This window comes from Mercenaria mercenaria, chromosome 11 (assembly GCF_021730395.1).
Source record: "Mercenaria mercenaria strain notata chromosome 11, MADL_Memer_1, whole genome shotgun sequence".
In the NCBI taxonomy this organism is placed as follows: domain Eukaryota; kingdom Metazoa; phylum Mollusca; class Bivalvia; order Venerida; family Veneridae; genus Mercenaria; species Mercenaria mercenaria.
The window spans coordinates 38,296,516-38,316,822 of record NC_069371.1 but is presented as its reverse complement, the minus strand read 5'-3'; the positions used below and the strand labels follow the sequence as shown (position 1 = coordinate 38,316,822).

Here is a 20,307-nt window from a genome sequence, read left to right as displayed (position 1 = left end):
TCTTGATGATATCTAGGTCTAGTTCGAAACTGGGTCACGTGCGGTCAAAAACTAGGTCAGTAGGTCGAAAAATAGAAAAACCTTGTGACCTCTCTAGAGGCCATATTTTTCATGAGATCTTCATGAAAATTGGTGAGAATGTTCACCTTGATGATATCTAGGTCAGATTCAGAAGTGGGTCACGTGCCTTCAAAAACTAGGTCATTAGGTCAAATAATAGAAAAACCTTGTGACCTCTCTAGAGGTCATATTTTTCAATGGATCTTCATGAAAATTGGTCAGAATTTTTTATCTTGATGATATCTAGGTCACATGTGCTCAAAAACTAGGTCACTATGTCAAATAATAGAAATAACGACGTCGTACTCAGTTCAACACTAGGTCATGTGGAGATAGGTGAGCGATTCAGGACCATCATGGTCCTCTTGTTTATTTTAGGCCTTAACAATCTTCAGGTCTTTTGACTGTAGAATGTTGTAAAAGAAAAATTATAAGTTCAGTCCCTTTAACAGTGTTCAAGTTTTTTTACTGCAGAATATTATAACAGAATAATTACAAATTCAGTCCCTTGAATAATCTCCAGGTTTTTGACTTAGTGCAGTATATTCTCTAATTGTTAATACATTTAAGGAGAGTTTCTATTTGAATACATCCAAATTACCAAGTGAAAGCGACATGTAAGCAAATTTATAATTCTCCATATACAGTCTTTTTGTTAGAGAAAGTTTTGTAGACATACGCAAACAAAACCGAGCGGGTTGAGAGGGAGGGGGGATTGGGGAGCTTTAGTAATAGGAGATAGGATTATTTTGGCAACAGACTATGTCATATTCTGATCATCTCAAGTCTTTTTGAGAGCAAGTTTGGGACATCATAAATTGAGATATCACTGCTATGTCACAAAACTTGGTGTCTATATAGCTTTTATTGGGACAAAGGTTGTGATTTAATAGGAATCACTCAAGTTAAAGTCAAGGTCTTTGTTGCTAAAAATAGAAAATTGTTTCTGCTCAATATCTTTAGTTGTTACCAGAATTGGTGAGTAGATAGTTTTTATTGAGACAGAGTTTGTTTGATGTTCAGTTAGTTTCCAGCAGTTTGATGTACATTACAGCTATGCAACTGCTACCATTACCTACATTTATATTCATACCAGAATATCAGACGTTGAAAACTTGTTTTTGTGACATTACCTCGTTTTCTTGTTTCTTTGCTACTTTTCTTGTAAGAATCTTTACGTCACACTTCGAAAAGATCTTCTTACTGCACACTTAGAAAATCGGGTGATTCATGTGCGCAAATCATTATTTGATACACAGGAAATGGAAATGGATGAATTTATTGAAGCAGAAGAGGAAGTGAGTAATGTGGCGCCATCTAGCTAGTGTATAGGTGGCCCCACCTAGTGGACATTAATTCTTGTGTTGCTTAGATGTAGCATAGCTTGTATTTTTCATGTAAAGCTAATCTAAGTTTCAGTTTTGCTGAAAAAGTAAAATGCAGAGCAAAATTCATTCTAAATTAGGATCTTTTTTTTGTAGTTCAAACATAGTTTATTGTCTTAGTTTTGTTTTTGCAGAATAACTTGCTTTATTTTAAAACATTCCTGTTCTAGAAAAGCATTTAATTATTTTGATTAGACATTTGAAAATTTAGCTTGATTGAATTTGCCAATAAATAACTGGTTTATTTTGATAACATTTTGTTAAACTGCAAGTGGACAACTTTTCAAAACTACTGTATAAATGCTTTCTTTTCATGTGTACCCCTGTCCCAGACTTCCTTATTTATCATGTTGAAGAATGACCTAAATATACATGTACAAAGATGTTTTTACATAATGTAAAATCAATTAAGTAGTCATATTATATAGTTCATTTGAAAATAAGGGTTTAGATAGCCAAAAATAGGTTTCTAGATGCAGATGTTTTTTCTCTTGAGTCAAAATAGATTACAGCACTTTCTTTTGAAATAAAATTTATGGTCATGTGAGCCAGGTGATCTCTGCTCAAAGGTTGTCCACAGAACAGGTTTGGCTGTATATGAAGATATGACCTTATTTTGCTTCCCTTAATAAAATATTGCATGAGGTCAAAACTCAGTCATTTAGGATTAAAAATTAGGTCACCAGATCATATAATTAAAAAATAAACTTTAAACACACTAGAGGTGACCTTTTATAGTTCATTGTCATTATAATTTGTCCAAATATTTGTCTTTATAAAATCTAGGCAAAGTTTTAAACTGAGTTAATTATGGTTAAAATGTAGGTCACTAGGTCAAATCACAAAAATGTTGTTAACACAGTATACACCAGACTTTATGCTTGATCTTCATGAATATTTATCAGATTGTTTGTTGTAATAAAGTTGAGGTCAAGATTGAAAATCGTTTACCTGAGATAAAAGAAAACTACATCAGATCACAGAAAAAATTTGTTAACTCCCTAGAGGCCATATTTTCTACTTGATTGTTAGAAATATTTGGCAGACTGTCTTTATAATAAGTATACTGTAAAATCATTTAATTTCGTGGGCATGAAATTTCGTGGTTTTGGTAAAAACCTCCCATTTCTTGGGGATATGAATTTGTGGATTACAACCTTTGAACATAAAATGAATGGGAAGTTTACTTGTTTGTTAGGATTAAATTTTGTGGATTGACTCAACCACGAAATCCACGAAAATTAGTCCCCCACGAATATTAATTATTTCATAATATGTGAAGTTTGAAACCTAGATCAAATCATTGCAGAACTTGGTTATTGTCTTACTAGATTTACATTTTAAGCATTGTCAGAATATTGCAATGAAATCTAGGTTACTAAGGGTTAGAACTAGGTTACATGAGTAATACAAGGCCTTAGTGGCCCTTTTGTTTTAAATAATTTATTGAAATCTTAGAAACAAAATTTACAAGTATATTCTTTTGCATTAGTGATTTTAAGTTTGGAAAATGGCATTGCTAAATATTATTTACAAAATATATATTCTTGTAACCACAATGTACATGTAGATAAATCCCAATGCTTGCTTTTTCTTGCTGGAAATGTTTCAGAAAACCTTTCCTTCAGTTGCTGCTGTTTATATATAATAATTAGATTGCATGCATGTTTGTGTAAAATATAAAGATAAATATTTGAGCCGTACCATGAGAAAACCAACATAGTGCGTTTGCAACCAGCATGGATCCAGACCAGCCTGTGAATCTGCGCAGTCTGGTCATGATCCATGCTGTTCACTTTCAAAGCCTATTACAATTAGAGAAACTGTTAGTGAACAGCATGGATCCTGACCAGACTGCGCGGACGCAGTCGCAAATGCACTATGTTGGTTTTCTCATGGTGCTGCCCAAAATTTTGTGTGCAGGATGATTTTATTTATAACATAATTATTTTGGACAAAGCTTTTACAACTAATCTTTTAATTTGCTCACTAATATGCAAAGCAGGAGAATTAGTTTTTGTTGCTATAAATTGTTTGCATTTTCAGTTTACATAGGTGTAAAGTAGACAGTTTTGTTAGGTTTTTAGCTTGTTTATATTCCGGTAGGAAGTTTTGCCTATGTTATGAAATTATCCTTTTCCTTCCATAGATATTTTACAGTAAATCAGACTATGAAAAAATATATAAACACATTAAAATTCAAATTTTGATTAATTTTGGAAGAATGAAAATACCTGCTATGTTTTAACCATTTTTCATGTAATGATGGAACATATATTTTTGTGATAGTAAGAGCTTAGTATGTGATTTAAGGCACAAAAATGTATTTGATTTGACTTCTCTAGAAACTTCTATAAAGTGATTTTATCCATTTAGAAGTAATTACTATACATTTGACTATAGCTTTCTGTAAATTAAGTATACAGGACTCTCTTGGTTAAAACTGTTCTATACTTTTTGCAGTTTCTCTCTCGTCTTGGTGCACCTAAGGCTGAACCATCCAAGGGAGGTAAAAAGTTCCGTCACATGACTTCAATGCTGACAAAGGTTCAAGAGGCCATCCATGAGCTGGAAGTGAAGAAATCTCCAGAGTATGCCATGTATCCAAAAATAGACATGGTTCGGCTCAACCCCACAGCTCTGTCATGCCAAGAGGTTAGTTGTTTCTTGTTTCAGGTGTGAGTCAATGTAGGAATGCAGAAGATATATAAGTCGTGGTTTATGTCAGAACTGCAAAATCATTAATTTTAATCTTGTGGGCATGAAATTTCATGGATTTAGGAAAGGAAAACATATTCATGCCAAGGTCATTATTTAACCTATTGCTATTTTATTGTGGGCATTTTCAGTGAACCAGCTTTTACTGGTCATTGTTTGGAAAACCAACTTAAAACTACTGGAATATCGCCCTATAGAGAACGGGAGACAATCAAAATCCCCTTGATCAAAATCCCCTACACTGAAAAATAACAGGGTGTTACAAAATCCCCTTCATACTTTTGCAGGGGGTATCATAATCCCCTCTGTGATTTTTACTTATTTCATCAAGTTCAAATACAACTATATACAACTTAAAAGTCTATTGCATAAAGCACGTAAATACAATGCCTTTAGCAAACATAATATAATATGGAGCACTGAGATCTATATATCTATAATGTAAATCACAGATGGGATTATGATACCCCCTGCAAATGTGTGAAGGGAATTTTGTAACACCCAGTCATTTTTCAGTGGAGGGGATTTTGATCAAAGGGATTTTGATATACACTCATAGAGAACATATACAAAAGTCTACTGTGACGTGATTTAATTTTGTTGGCACAAAATTTCATGGTTGTGGTCAAAACAGTTACTTGGTGGATATATAAAGTCATGGATTTTGACATTTTTAACATGAATGGAAATTTTACTGGTTTGTTGGTATTTTATTATATGGATTGACTCAACCATGAAATCCACAAAAATTAGTCCACGATGAAAATTAAAGATTTAACAATAAACAAGCAGTTTTGGCCAGTGAGTTTGCTAATATTTGCAAATTTTACATGTTTCAAAATAGTCAGGACAGTTTCATTGAGGAAGCCTAAATTTAAATTTATATTCTTCTTTATACTCCAGAGAGTAAAAAAATCCTCTTGTACCTTTCTACAAAAAAATGCAGCAATTTCCTTACAGCATACATATTTCTGTCTGTCTCACAGATTGTTTTACATTGAATTCTGTTACACTTTTCAATTTATCTTTTCAGTTTTTAGGACATTTCAGTGATGGTCTCTGGCAAGGCGGTTTGTTACAGAAGATCCTCCGGGATGCCAGTTTCATGTCAGACGCTGTGAAGACATACTTGAGGAATTACAAGAAGCAGGAGCAGACAAAACAGAAGCACAAGACGGACCTCCCCTCAGTTCTACTGAAATGGGTGGTCTTGGATGGTGTGCTGCACCCCAGCTGGACGGAGGGTTTGAACACGGTACTAGACTGTGAGAGACAGCTGTCTATGGCTAATGGTGGCAGAGTAGCAGTCAATAGTAAGTCTGGGCTGTTGCTTGAATAGATATCAAAAGTTTCTTTTTTTTCAAAGTGAAAAGCATGTATAATTTAGAAAATTTACAAAAAAAAATCTGTTGCCCATGAAAACTTTGGCCAAATTAGGTCAAACTGTTGATTGTTATGCCACTAAAATGGTTTTTTTACCTCCTATCCAGCAATACTGAGCAGCTGGGGTCTCATTAGTTGGAAAACAAAATTATTAAAACAGCATTTTTTTTAACAAACACACCAGACTTAGTGTTTAATTGTAAAATATGTGCTGATTTATGTTTTGTCACAGACATGGAGAATATAATCAGAAATTATTCAGTTTTATTTCTTCGGACTCCTGAAATTTATAATTTTTTTATGAAATAAGCATCTAGTCAAAATATTTAAACAAGTTCAAACAGTTGCAATACAATACAGTGTGATATATGACCATTTCTATGTAAAATTATATTTTTCATTTTGCAGTGGACAGTACACAATTGTTATTTGAGACCACAGATCTGAGCAATGTGTCACCATCAACTATAGCTCACTGTAACATAATACACTTTGGAGATGCTGTTGTCCACTGGAGTTCCCTGTTTGAATGCTGGGCAAAAACTGCCAAGTCAAAATGGATCTTCACTTCTACGTGGTATGTACAATCAAACCTATATTAAGCAGCCATAGAGAGGAGTGACAGTGTCAGTCTGGCTGCTTAAGGGAAATTGAAATTAGAATAAAAAGTCAGTTTCGGAGGTTAGATGACTGGCTGCTTAAGGGAAATTGAAATTAGAATAAAAAGTCAGTTTCGGAGGTTAGCCGACTGGCTGCTTAAGGGAAATTGAAATTAGAATAAAAAGTCAGTTTCGGAGGTTAGCCGACTGGCTGCTTAAGGGATATTGAAATTAGAATAAAAAGTCAGTTTCGGAGGTTAGCCGACTGGCTGCTTAAGAGAAATTGAAATTAGAATAAAAAGTCAGTTTCGGAGGTTAGCCGACTGGCAGCTTAAGGCAAGTTGAAATTAGAATAAAAAGTCAGTTTCGGAGGTTAGCTGACTGGCAGCTTAAGGCAAGTTGAAATTAGAATAAAAAGTCAGTTTCGGAGGCTAGCAGACTGGCTTCTTGTAACTGACCTCTAAGGCAGGTTCAGCTAAAGTCAAATGATGCTTTATTTGAAAGAGATTGCGTCCACCCAGTGTTAAACATACTTTTTCTGACCAAGGTGCTGATAGGGCACGCAAGACTTAATATTAATTTGCCCACAGTCACTTCTACTTGCACAAGTTAGTATTATGAAAATTACTAAGAATTAATTTCAAGTTATTCACACTTGTTATATACTTGACTGTAAATCTAACAATAATGAAGTGTCCATTCACAGGTACATGATTTAATGCTCTGAGAAATTATTGTAAACCTGAAATTTGGGGAACAAGCTAGTTACCACTTCTGCTGATCTGATGATTTTTGACTTTCAGGGCATATGTTATTCTAACACAATACCCAAGTTTAAAACATTTATTGATTTTGAGCTGCTTCTGTTTCCAGTTTTGAATTCTTGACAATTCAAATCATGTAATAGATCTGACCTTGTAAGGATGTCAGTTTGAGCTTGTCTCAGTATTCTTACAAGTGCATTTGTTACTTTTTTGAAGATGAAAAGTTACAGCATCTAAAGATGTTTGGTATCATAGTACTTTTTCAATACACTCCGCTTTTGAAAACAACTTTACATTCTCCCAATTCCAGCCATTGAAAATACTGATAATGTGCCACTGTTTTGACAGTGCTTGTGTGCCTGTATAAACCATGAATCCATTGCACAATTCATGGATTTGCCGACCATATTCTGTCCTCTATTTCACTTGAGCATGGAGAAAAATAAGTACATTTCTAATTTATAAAGTAAATGCTTAAGAAATGGTATTGTTGCATTGTAATTGTACAATGTCGTTAAGAAATATTTCAAATGTTGATTTTTTTTCAGCATGAAGGTGATAATTGACCTAGCACATGATGTGTTTGGTCCCACTATCAAGTTCCTTAACTCCGAGTGCACCCCAGCCTTGCTCACTGATGTAGGTCACACGGTTGCCATGGCAAACAGAGTGATTCCTGGAGTACAAGAAGTTTCCTCATTTATCATGATATACTCGGCTCTGCTGGATCGCGGCTTCTCCAGAGACGAGTTTGAGAAGAAAATCAGCTCCAGGGAACCAGATGGTAAATAATAGAAAATTATTCTAACCTGGCTTTCATGCCAGTGGAGTAAACTTAATCACCCTGGTCATTTTGCCATGATGAATAAATCTGTCGGGCATTTTTGAAAAACTAAGTAAATTTCAATGTGACCAAATTTTTATAATAGATCAATTGAGACCGTAGCATGTAATTTTAAACATGCTATTGAAATTTTGAAAGTTTTTGTGTTTTTTTTATTGAAATCGTGAAGTGGAGAATTTTTTCACCTAGTAAAGACTGAGCCATGTGGATTTGTTTCATTTCTTTGGAACAGCCATGTATATCCGTTGTGCATTTTAGATAAAAAAGCATGATGCCGGGGTTTTATTTACCATTGCAAAATACTAGGCTTTATGTTAAATTTACATTAACCTTATGAATGTTGTTGGAATTATTCCTCAGCATGACAGTGTTCAGTAATTCAGTACATTGATCTATACTTTCAACTAGCATAGTACCTAATGAGTGAATAGAAATTGCGATTTTTATGCCCCCGAAGGGAGACATATAGTTTTTGAACCGTCTGTCGGTATGTCAGTCTGTTCGCAATTTTTGTGTCCGGTCCATATCTTTGTCATCCATGGATGGATTTTCAAATAACTTGGCATGAATGTGTACCACAGTAAGACGACGTGTCGCGCGCAAGACCCAGGTCCGTAGCTCAAAGGTCAAGGTCACACTTAGACGTTAAAGGTCATTTTTCATGATAGTGCATTTGTGTCCGGTCCATATCTTTGTCATCCATGGATGGATTTTCAAATAACTTGGCATGAATGTGTACCACAGTAAGACAACGTGTCGCGCGTAAGACCCATGTCCGTAGCTCAAAGGTCAAGGTCACACTTAGACGTTAAAGGTCATATTTCATGATAGTGCATTGATGGGCGTGTCCGGTCCATATCTTTGTCATTCATGCATGGATTTTAAAATTAATGGGCATGAATGTGTACCACAGTAAGACGACGTGTCGCGCGCAAGACCCAGGTCCGTAGGTCAAAGGTCCTTTACTCTAACATCAGCCATAACTATTCATTCAAAGTGCCATCGGGGGCATGTGTCATCCTATGGAGACAGCTCTTGTTATCTGTGTTACTTAATAAGTAGAAAAAGAATAGAAACATAAAGCTATTATTAGCTGGGTTAATAAACGCAGACTTTTTGAAAAAGGGCAAATTGCTTGTAAACTGATATTAGTTCATGCATGTGTTTGCATGATTATTTGTTATAATGTTTACTAGAATATAGAGGGCAGGTAGAGCTTTAGCAGCTTAATTGTTTAACCCTTACCTGCTAAATTTCTATAATGAACTTGTCCATCTTCCAATTGGGACAGTACCATTAACTGTTAAAAGGGGTGCTTACCAAAAAGTTACTGACTGAAGCGAACAGTGCAGATCATGAACAGACTGCACGGATGTGCAGGCTGATCATGATCTACACTGATCGCAAAGACAGAATCAGTCGTGTCCAGCATGGTAAGGGTTTAAAGTGAAATAAGATAAATGACTAGAGTGGTGAAATTTTCATCTTTGTAACTATCCATGATGAGAAAAAATTCCTACACTTTTTATTTTAATTTTGTCATTGAACGTTCTTTTTCTGTGGGAAAGGAAAAGTAGAGATTCATTTTATTTTTAGAAATAACACAGAATTTTTTCTGAGGAAGCTGAAGTAGAAGTTTTTCATTTTTGGAATTTTAATTATGAAATGATATATCCAAAATTTTGTTTGCTTATTTTGAAAGACTTTTTTTCTTTTTGAACAATACCAGTTTGTAATGTTAATGTTTTTGTGAATGACGTCAGATTGAGTGTGTAATTTTCGCAGGAAGGGTTGCCCTTAATGTTGTTGTACCGTAATTGTTAATATAAACATTTTTCTTTCCTTTCTGTACAAAATACATAGTGAATGTAAATATTATAACATACAAACAATGATTTTATATCGTAATAAAGTCACACTTTCAATTTTCTTTGTATAATAGGTGTAGGGGTAGTGTTACTTTACTTTTTTTTATTTCATTTATGATTTTACAGGACTTTTCACTGATAAAGGAGGGTTCATTTCTAATACTGACATTTTGTAATTGGTATATGACTATTATTTTCAGAGGAAACAAAATTGATCATAATTTCCAGGCATCTGGGTAAATAACTGCACCTACACACATCTCATCTTTCCTTCTAGTGTTTAGACATTTCTTTTTTTTTCAATTAGTTAGGCTTTTTTTAAAGTATAGTGTAGATATTACTAAACAATTTAATAAATCAAGTCCTGTTTCTTTCCCTTGTTGAGTTTTCTCCCTTAGATTCAAATGCACTGAACGCTTCAGTTTTTTTCTTTCAGTTTTCATAAAAAAACAACACATTTATAATATATTTGTTATTCTAATGCAGTTACTATTATAAAAGTAGGTGCCTGATTATGTACATGTACATGACATTTTTATTTTGCTTATTAAGCATCTGTATAGTTAAGTTTATAATTGTCAGAACCAAATAAAAAAAATTCTCGGATAATCTTTTGAATGATTTTGGTCAAACCTGTATGAAGCAGCCATCCAAGGGAGTAATACATTTCCACTGCTTTAAGGCAAATGGCTGCTTAAGATAAGTTTAAATTAGAACAAGAAAGTCAGTTTGGGCAATCAGCTGACTGGCTGCTTAAATCAAGTGGCTGTATAATACAGGTGTCTGTTAAGACAGGTTCCACTGTAAATTCAGTTAAATAAGTGTATGTAGAAGTATGAATTTAAATGCTTTAATAATGATATATCTAAATGCACAGACCTATTAAGAAATGGTAAATCTGAGCAATGTGTCAATGCAGTTCTCTTTGCACATATTCCTTTTTGTTTTACCTGTCTTTTCGGATCGAATTTTAGGATAGCTGTTATGGATGAAACTTTTCATTAAGAAGAAAAAAACAACAGTTAACTTTCATAATGTGTTTAACTGGGAAACCAATAATATAACAGGTTTCATTTCAAGCAGATACTTTTTCCACTTCTGTTTGTCTTTCAAATATTTCTACTTCCAAATGTCTATCATTAAAAGTCATTAAAAGTATATTACAATATTTTGTAATGCTAAATTTGCTTGAATTTATGTTGCACTTTGCTTTTTGCATCAACACAAAGCAATCTGAAGTGACCTAAGCACCAGTTTTTGAAAAAAATTGCTCTTGCTTTCTTTTGTTTTATGTTTTATAAAACTTTTTTCTTCTTGATCACTTCTGATTTTTCTTATATAAACATTGAACTTTTCTGTTTCTTGGAGAAAACGTTGACACAGACTGGTGCAGAATTTAATTACAAAAAATGTATGGTATATATTACGTACTGTGACATTCCTTATATTTTATATGTATTGAGAGGGCATGGAATTAGAACCAAATTAAATATGGCAAACATAGAAATTATTACTGCTCTGTTATAAAGTTAAATATTTCTTTTCCTGGTAGACTTGGCTCTGAGATTATTAAAACTGAGTTTGTAGACCAGTTTTGGAATACTGCCTTGTCATAATTCATTGCATTGCAAGAATGAGTTCAGTATGAACCAGTCAGATGCTCAAGTTTTGAGACTGTTCCCCAACTGTAACATGTAACATAAATAACATTTTACTGTTTAAAATTACTGGTAATACATGCTTTAGTGCATTTTATTTGTTACTTTAGAATTTGTCTGGGAGAAGCTGGTGGTGAATGCATTTGATTATAGCAGTTAAATGTTTTTCAGATGTAAAGAAAGTTTCTAATTACAATTTTCTTTTTGATACTTGGGAAATATTTCTACTATGAGAGTTGAAAGCATGTTGATTGGTTTGTTTATAGATCCAGCTAAAGTTGCTACACCAAGCAGTATGGGAGGAACTAACTCGAGGATGACGAGCAGTTCTCAGATAGAGAATAATATCTCAAACTATATAGAGAAGATGAAGGGAATGTTTGCCCTGGCATACATCTGGGCATTTGGTGGTCACCTTCATGATAGGTAATAATTTTATCAAAACTAGCACCATTGTTTTTTGTAGGGAGAATTAGTAATTTGCCTAATTACATTGAATTTTATTGCAGTTTGTATCTGCAATGATAGTCTCTTAGATAGTTTTTAGCTCATCTGATTTGAAAAAAAAAGATGAGTTATTGTCATCACTTGATTGGCGTCGGCATCGCCATTGCCTGGTTAAGTTTTATGTTTAGGTCAGCTTTTCTCCTGAACTATCAAAGCTATTGCTTTAAAAGTTACAACACTTGTTCACTATCAATAGCTGACTCTGTACAGCAAGAAACATAACTCCATCCTGCTTTTTATCAGATTTCTTGGTTAAGTTTTATGTTTAGGTCAATTTTTCTCCTAACCTATCAAAGCTATTGCTTTAAATCTTGCAACACTTGTTCACCATCAAAACCTTACTCTGTACAGCAAGAAACTTAACTCCATCCAGCTTTTTGCAAGAATTATGGCCCCTTTTGGACTTAGAAAATCAGATTTCTTGGTTAAATTTTGTGTTAAGGTCAGCTTTTCTCCTAAACTATCAAAGCTATTGATTTAAAACTTGCAAAACTTGTTCACCATCAAAAGCTAATTCTGTACAGCAAGAAACATAACTCCATCCTGCTTTATACAAGAATTATGGTCCCTTTTGGACTAGAAAATATCAGATTTCTTGGTTAAGTTTTGCGTTTAGGTCAACTTTTCTCCTTAATTGTCAAAGCTATTGCTTTAAAACTTGGAGCAGTTATTTACCATTAAAAGCTGACTCTGCACAGCAAGTACCATAACCCTACATTGCTTTTTTGCAAGAATTATGGCCCCTTTTGGACTTAGAAAATCATGGTATGACAATATTTCTATTATACAGAGACAAAAAAAATCAGATGAGCATCTGCACCCGCAAGGCGGTTCTCTTGGTTTTTTTTTTTGTTATATTAAACTTCATTTGAAGAGCTCCAATTCATTTTATAAATGTCTTCCAGATAAAAAAAGTAAAAAGGCCAAATTTTTCTTAAAATTATTGTGTATCTGGATGTAACAGTGGTCCATATAGAGCTGTGGATATCAATTTTGTTTTCTTTTACAGGCATCGTGAGAAATTCAGCAAGTTTGCCCATGACGTGTTGTACCGAGCTTCAAACCCAGTCCGCATCCCTCTGCCTGGTACAGTGTTTGACTACACACTAGATGAAAGTACAGGATCTTTTGTGCGATGGACTCAAAAAGCTCAGGAAAGATCAAAGAACATTGGAGGGTACATTGTGACCCCGGAGGTTGAGAAGTACACTTTTCTTATAGAGTTACTGGTTAACTCGCACCAGCCTGTGTTACTCACTGGACAGCCAGGAGTCGGAAAATCTTCACTTATACATGTAAGTACTTTCTTTTGTATTTCTTTTTCTAAAATGACACTCAAGTGATATGCCTTTCAAAATGCACTTACAGTGGCACAGAAAAAAAGAAAATTTATTAGCTGTTTAATTTTGGTGTATTTTGGGACTTCCTTAGAGGAAATGTTCATCTTCAGAATGCAAAAATTTCAATTCTACATATAGATTAATGGTTTGAGACTGTCATGTTATAAGATTATTTGATATAAAAGAAATGGGGTGTCTTGTCCTAAGTATTTTTTTTACTTGATTATACAAACTTAGTCACCCCTGAATTTAGAAATAATAAAAAACACCTTAATTTTTCATTTACAGAACATGGTTTTGCCAAAACAGACTTCTACAACTATAACAATGTCTCCAGGAATGACGTCTGCTATTTTCCAAGAATCTCTGATGGCACATATTATAGAACTGAAGAGTAAAGCCTTGAATGTAATCACATCTGGTCAGGCAGCACCTAGTTCCCAAACTGTGCAGAAACATCTATTCTTTATAGATGATCTTAACACTGCCTCAAAACAGCAGGGTTAGTGATACTATTTTTAGAACAGCAGATTTGCTGTATGTGACAAAAGATCTATTTATAACTTTGCCAGGCTGGGAGATAAAGGATTTTTCTTTTGTTTCTTTTAAGTTTCTTTTAATTTCATGGCTTTATATGATCTTGACCAATTTTTGCCAGTTTGGCCTGCACAGTCAGTAAAATTACAAACAGTACTGTTGTTCTGTAATATTTGAATAATAATAAAACAAATGGTAAATTGGCATTTTTAAAACAGTTTTAGAGAGTAAAAATTGGTCTTTTAGCCTAGGGGTTGCAGGTTCAAGCCCATACGATGCACTTAAGACCCCTGTAGTTGTGATTTTTTCCCCAGGAAGCAAGCTTGAGAGCGGCTCATTTTAAGGAGCATTTTAATGATTGTTATCAGTAACAAATGAGAATTTCTAAATTTGCTCTGTAGGATACCAGCCACCACTAGAGTTGTTGACACAGATGTTGTCCCAGGGAGGTGTGTATGATCGTCAGAGACAACAGTTCCAGGAGATGAGTGAAGCTATGGTTCTAGCTGCCGCTACACAACCTGCGTGTCCTGGTATACCTCAGCAAAACTCTTTCTATAATTCATTAATTTTATGTGATACAGTCAAGTCTGTGTTAAAGAGCACCTATGAACAAATGCTGCTTGTTTCTAGAAACCGCTTGTTTTGTCTAAGATTTTACCCGCCCCCTTAGCTCAGTAGGTAAAGCGTTGGTCTACGGATCGCATTTACAGTGTATTTTTGCCTGCGTCCACAGACCTGCAAATACAGGCCACTTTTTGACTCTCCTTAGTGTTGTCTTTATACACAAGTTTGACTGTGATTGTTACACATAGCCATAATGTATAAACCAACCTCAAATGAAGAACTTGAATGAAGAGTTCTAGTTTTAAGGCGTGTAGATTGTGTTTAAAAGTATAGGTTTTCCATTGTGTATTTATTTGCCTAACTGACATTTATTTTGATGAACTGTGTTTTTCTCAGGATGCAGTACTTGCTGTAGTTCTTAGACAGTAACAAAAATCAATAACATTTGTTACAGGTGTAGGGATGGGAGAATCGTGTCACGTGATGTCAAGCCGGCTGACCCGTCTCTTTATGAACATAACGCTATTCTTCCCGACAGCTGATGGTATACTCTCAACATTTGGAAGAAACATACAACATTGGCTTGAGGAGTTCCCAACTTATTCTGTAGAACACCACTTTGAATTTGCAAGGGTAATGACCAAACAAAATTAAGCAGATTAGATTGTTTAAAACAGTTTATAACTAATTATAACTGTCAAATTCCTATGGGCCACTTTAAGGCCTGTCAGGAAAGTTTTTATGACCGCATTAAGTTTATTATGTTTGATATCATGGTAATGAAAGTACTGAAAAGACTGAAAGGACATTTTTAAAAAGTTGGACTTAAAAGGCTAACATTATTATGTTTCCTATATGATAAGCAGGTCCAAATTTCATATCATATATAATTGTTAGTAATAATTGACACATTTAATTAGGTAATACAAATTGAAATTCCCATTGTTTTCATAAGGTAAAGTGTACAGTTCAAAAATGAATAAGTGGAGATTTAGTGTATGAAAGCTACAAAGTTATTGCCCACTTTAATTGTATTAACATTTTTACCGAACAGGCATTGACTCTTGGGTTACTAGAGTTGTATCAACGTGTAAAGGAACGTTTTAAGCCGACACCTTCCCATGCCCACTACGTGTTTTCTCTACACGACATCTCCAGAGTGGTTCAGGGTATACTCCTCATGTCTCCAAGGTCAAGGACAAGAAAGATGATGAAGATTAAGAAAGACAGTAAGTATTGCACATTGATATAATATTTTAACTTATACTAAACCTATTTTTCTCTTCCAGTCGGTGCTTCACATCTGTACCACATGACAGTCCAATATATTCCATATTTGGCCATGCAACAACTTTGGTTTGAATCTGTGCGATGACTGAACAATTAGAGCTGTTGACTGATAAAGTACAATGTATCTGCATGTATTTCAACATCAGCAAATGCTTACACCAATGTTTCTGTGATGAAAGTGTGTCTGTCTGTATTGCTAGCCTTCTTATTGATTGAGAGATTTTAAAAAGGAATTTTTCTTACCCAGACTGTGGTTTGTAAAAGAAAAGCTTTCAATTTTAAGGCAGACTTTATCCTGTCTCTAGTGTTTATTATTATTGGTCACATACTGGTAAGTTACACAGACAGTGCAAACACAGGGATAGGTCCTATGTATATATGACCTTGTAAATCACGTTCCAATAATTCCATTGCCACTGCGTTTGAGCCCTGTTTGGGTAGTCTTGCAAGGAAGTCATGCAGCTGGCTTGCTGAAGGTTTATGTTCTTACCCAGGTGCTCAACCATACCTGAAATACTGCTGTTGGGTCTTCCTCAGCAATTGAAAACTTGGAAGCTGCCGTGTGACCTAATTTTTGTCTGGGACTTTAAACTATACAAAAAACGTTTTATCTTGCAGAGAGGGGCAGTCAAACTACTTCTAGAGCCACATCCCAGGATTCTAGAGGACGTGTGAGTATAGGGGGCAGTAGCAGTAACCAGACAGAGGAGAAAGGAGCTTCCCCACCCATGATGAAGGTCATAGCTCAACTCTGGTGTCATGAGTGCACAAGAACATTCTCTGATAGGCTAGTGACAGATGAAGGTTAGTTTTTTATTATAATTACTGTTTGGTATGTAGTTTTTAGCTCCCCTTACCACAAAGTGCTCAGTGGTGAGCTGTTGAAATCACCTTTTGTATTTTGTCATCTTTCAGTATGTTCTTCAACAATTTTACTGTTAACACATTAGACATCTTCTTTTTTGAGCAATTTAAGTGAAACTTACAGACTGTATATGGCTACAGAATCTATCAGATTTGATAAAGGGCAATATTGCTTTTACAAAACCATAGTTATGGCCCTTGCATTAGTCAAACTTGGCATATATCGTATTGTTAACACATTTCTTGAGCAATCTTCAAAACTTACATGGAAATTGTATAACTACTAGATCTTGGAACTTATACCAAGGGTATTGCCCTTGTATTAGTCAAAATTGACATATTTCACATTCTTTACTCATAAGCAGGAATGTGTTGAGCAGTCTTTATGAAACTTACCCAGAATGTTAATAGCTACAAGATGTCACTCAAGTGTGATTCATGGGCAAGATTGCTGTAGTAAAATCAGACTGCATCTTGAATAAATCTAATTCACCTTATTTCACATTCCTAACACTGTAGAGGCATACTTTCTACCTGATCTACATGAAACTGGGTCAGAATGGTTGTCTTTATAAAATCTAGAAGAGTTTCAGAACTGATTCACCTGGGTCAAAAACTAGGTTGATAGGTGAAATATCAGAAAATCTTTATTTATACCAATTTATACCCATTTGATCTGTGATATTCAGGCGAGTGATCTAGGGCCATGCATGCCCTCTTGTATATTATTTTCCAATGCTTAAAATGTCAGTTTAAGCTTTAGAATAAACAGAAACCTTACATGTGGTAGTATAAGAACTTCCTTTTGAGAAAAAAAGACAGTAACAGTGACTAACATATTACAGATACTCAGTGGTTTGGAAGGATTCTAGAAGAGATTGTAGTGAAGCAGTTTTGTAGTCCAAGAGATGATCCTAAAGTAGAAATGGCTGCCATCTCAGAGGAAACCTTCTCACAGTCAGCAGTATGTGAAATAGTTTTAGTATTATTTTCATTTTATTTTGCTAAATTTTGTGCCAGTCTGATGAACAAACTTCAGGTAAATTAATTTTGTAGTACCTTGATTAACACATTGAGATACCATTCCATTACATTTTGCTGAAGGATCAAGGTGGGTGATTAGTATGTAAAGGTACACTAGAGGTCATTTTCCACTTTCAACGTTTTTCTTTTAACAACTCAGTTGCAGATTACAGAAACTTCTGTTTAACTCCCCCATTAAAAATCAACAAAAATTCTTTTTCAAGGAACTTTCCTTCCCTTTTAAGTACCCTTCTCACTTTATCATAAACTGTATAAGCTCATTTTAAGGGTTCAGTTGTATTCATTTAATGTGGGAAGCAAACTTTGGCTGACTTGCTTACCATGTATAGTCAGGGGCTGCTTTCCAACAACCATCATTGAATGAAATAGGTTATGGAGATATTACTTAATAATTTGTGCTGTTTGTTGGAAGATTATGTACACTGATATAAATGAAGGAGATGAAAATGAAAACATGTCATTTTCAGGGTCACACTTCCCCTCGAGGGACCCCTCTTGCACCTGCACCTGTAACCCCTTCAGACACAGAAGGTGACCAAGGAGAAATGGATGAGGATGAGGAAGGATCTGAAGGGAAACATTCACTAGAAGGGGAACAACAAGGAAGCTCTGACAGTCCTAAATCTTTAGATTCCAAAAGTACATCCAGGGCCTCGAGAGCATCCCGAGGGTCAAGGTCATCACAAGGGTCATCAAAGAAGGAATCATCTGAAGATAATTCAGACATAGCCAATCAATCTCTACCTATAGATATAGGTAATTTTTTTGCTTTGTGAAATATTTTGATATAATTAAATAAGAAAAGAAACAAAACAGTTGCTGTGTAAACCTGAAAGGTAAAAGTACCAATCCATATATGCATCTATACTTTCATCCTACATTCAGCCATCTTAAATGTTCTATTTTTAGAAGACAAAGAGGACTCTGGTGAGAGTGCTCAGACATCAGCTCGGGAACCAGGGGATCTTGGACCCGGAGCCATCTCAGAGAGTGAATATGAAACTGAGATAGAATCTGATTCATCAGAAGCTTCAGAGACTGAAACTGAGACTGAAACTCTTGCTGGTACACCTCGTGGTAAGTTTATATTGTCACATCTATACTCTGGTTCCTAATGCTCAGAAATTACCGAAAATACATAGATGTATTCATATTGAGTATAGAAATAATTATTTTATTACTCAAATTAAAAACCAATTATCTCATACAACACTCTTTATTCATCAAGAATATGCATTGATACTTACAACGATAGTTAAACATACGCATGATACATTTTGTAATAATTTAATTAAATTCAGTAAAAGTATATTGACAATATTGGGAGTTGATCGGCCGCTCATGACTCAACAAGGGTCTCACCGTGTAGAGTCGTTAAAAGCACAGCAAAATCCGTCGACCGAGAGGAGAACAGACGCACCAACCCAAGGCTTGCAAAAACAACGCAACTGCGCAATCCATCAAACTTCGAATTGTGAATCCAACCCAGCCCGGGTGTCACCGGGATGCGGTCAAATGCACAACCCTAGCCAATGTAAAGCGAGGCAATATAACACAACGGACCACAAGGCAAAGCAATGCAAGACACTTTGTACTTTGTAACAGGTATCACTCAAACAACGCAAAGTAACGCAAGACACTTTGTACTTTGTAACAGGTGTCACTCAAAGGCAAAGCAACACAAGACACTTTGCACTTTATAACAGGTATCACTGAAATGCAAACACACAACAATTTCAATTGAACGTCGAGCTACCATTCCACCCATTTCGGGTTTCACCGAGAATGAGCGAAACCGCAACACGACTCAATGAAAGGCAAGGCAAGGCAAGGCAAAGTGACACCACTGAGAGCAACGCAACATACGCATCACTAGGAATTGCCAAGTACTAGGGCAAAACCTTTTACTATCCAGTTAACACAAACTGGTAAACATATGATACCCCAAAGTACGCAACTTGAATGCAAACATACAGACACCGTATCCGCTCACCTCACGGCCGACAGAATTTTAACGCCACAATAAATTTATAATTTATCCGCCAAAATTCTACGGCCTTTCAAACTTTTCTTTAAAAAATCGCATCTTATGTAATCACCAAAAAACTGTAGTCCTACTTTCTTATACTGTATTCCATCTGACCGAAACAAAATGTGGCACAGCATCAATATCGAGCCTAATTATAATGAATTTGCCACCTGAATAAACTAACTTGCGGTAGGCCATATATTACTAAATCTAAACTTACAAAGCTATGATTTGATATAACTTGCATCAACAATTAGACAGTACAAGCTCCCCTTTTAAAGATTTGGCTGAAACGGCAAAAAAAGAAAAAACTGACATTTTACTCCAGAAGAAGTCCTGAATTTACGATCATTTCACTATTAATTGAGATAATTAATGCACATACAGAAGACATTTTGTCTGCGCCTATAGCAAAATTTATGTGACCCGATTTCTACTCCTTAATTCTGAAATAACGGGTTTTGATAGATACATATTTCATTGTTTTGAAATTTTATATACGCATATTTGTTCTCAACTACGGACAAGTCTGAAACTTGATCAATTTGTATGTTAATCGTTTGCTCACATAAACAAACCAAAGTATGACACAATAAACAAAGTCTAACATATTTTCAACTCGTATTCCTCGTATATCGTGCACGGGAAGCAGTCGCATTTGACCTTTATTAAAAACTTTGTCGATAGAGCCCGCTTGTCTCGGGTAGCACAATTTTTTCGACAGCCGTCTAACAGTTTATTTATGACGAAACCCGTATGTTAATGAAAAACCCGTGCAGTTTGTGAAATTAATTTAAAGCCCTGCTCCCGTCCTACATTTTAACCTTGAATCGTAACTAAAAAAGCAAGA

At 35.0% G+C, this 20,307-nt stretch overlaps 1 protein-coding gene across 1 annotated transcript in view; it reads left to right on the top strand.

Annotated features, from left to right (window-relative positions):
- LOC123530896 (dynein heavy chain domain-containing protein 1-like) overlaps positions 1 to 20,307 on the top strand; it is a 161,276-nt gene that overhangs the window by 71,125 nt on the left and 69,844 nt on the right. The window contains exons 50-65 of the mRNA XM_053518035.1: positions 1,320 to 1,358; positions 3,909 to 4,100; positions 5,197 to 5,476; positions 5,955 to 6,123; positions 7,458 to 7,693; positions 9,822 to 9,857; positions 11,546 to 11,705; positions 12,796 to 13,081; positions 13,415 to 13,628; positions 14,065 to 14,196; positions 14,685 to 14,863; positions 15,285 to 15,459; positions 16,139 to 16,324; positions 17,230 to 17,348; positions 17,896 to 18,184; positions 18,338 to 18,505. Coding sequence (XP_053374010.1) covers positions 1,320 to 1,358; positions 3,909 to 4,100; positions 5,197 to 5,476; positions 5,955 to 6,123; positions 7,458 to 7,693; positions 9,822 to 9,857; positions 11,546 to 11,705; positions 12,796 to 13,081; positions 13,415 to 13,628; positions 14,065 to 14,196; positions 14,685 to 14,863; positions 15,285 to 15,459; positions 16,139 to 16,324; positions 17,230 to 17,348; positions 17,896 to 18,184; positions 18,338 to 18,505 — 2,860 coding nt within the window. The remainder of the gene's footprint in view (positions 1 to 1,319; positions 1,359 to 3,908; positions 4,101 to 5,196; positions 5,477 to 5,954; positions 6,124 to 7,457; positions 7,694 to 9,821; positions 9,858 to 11,545; positions 11,706 to 12,795; positions 13,082 to 13,414; positions 13,629 to 14,064; positions 14,197 to 14,684; positions 14,864 to 15,284; positions 15,460 to 16,138; positions 16,325 to 17,229; positions 17,349 to 17,895; positions 18,185 to 18,337; positions 18,506 to 20,307) is intronic.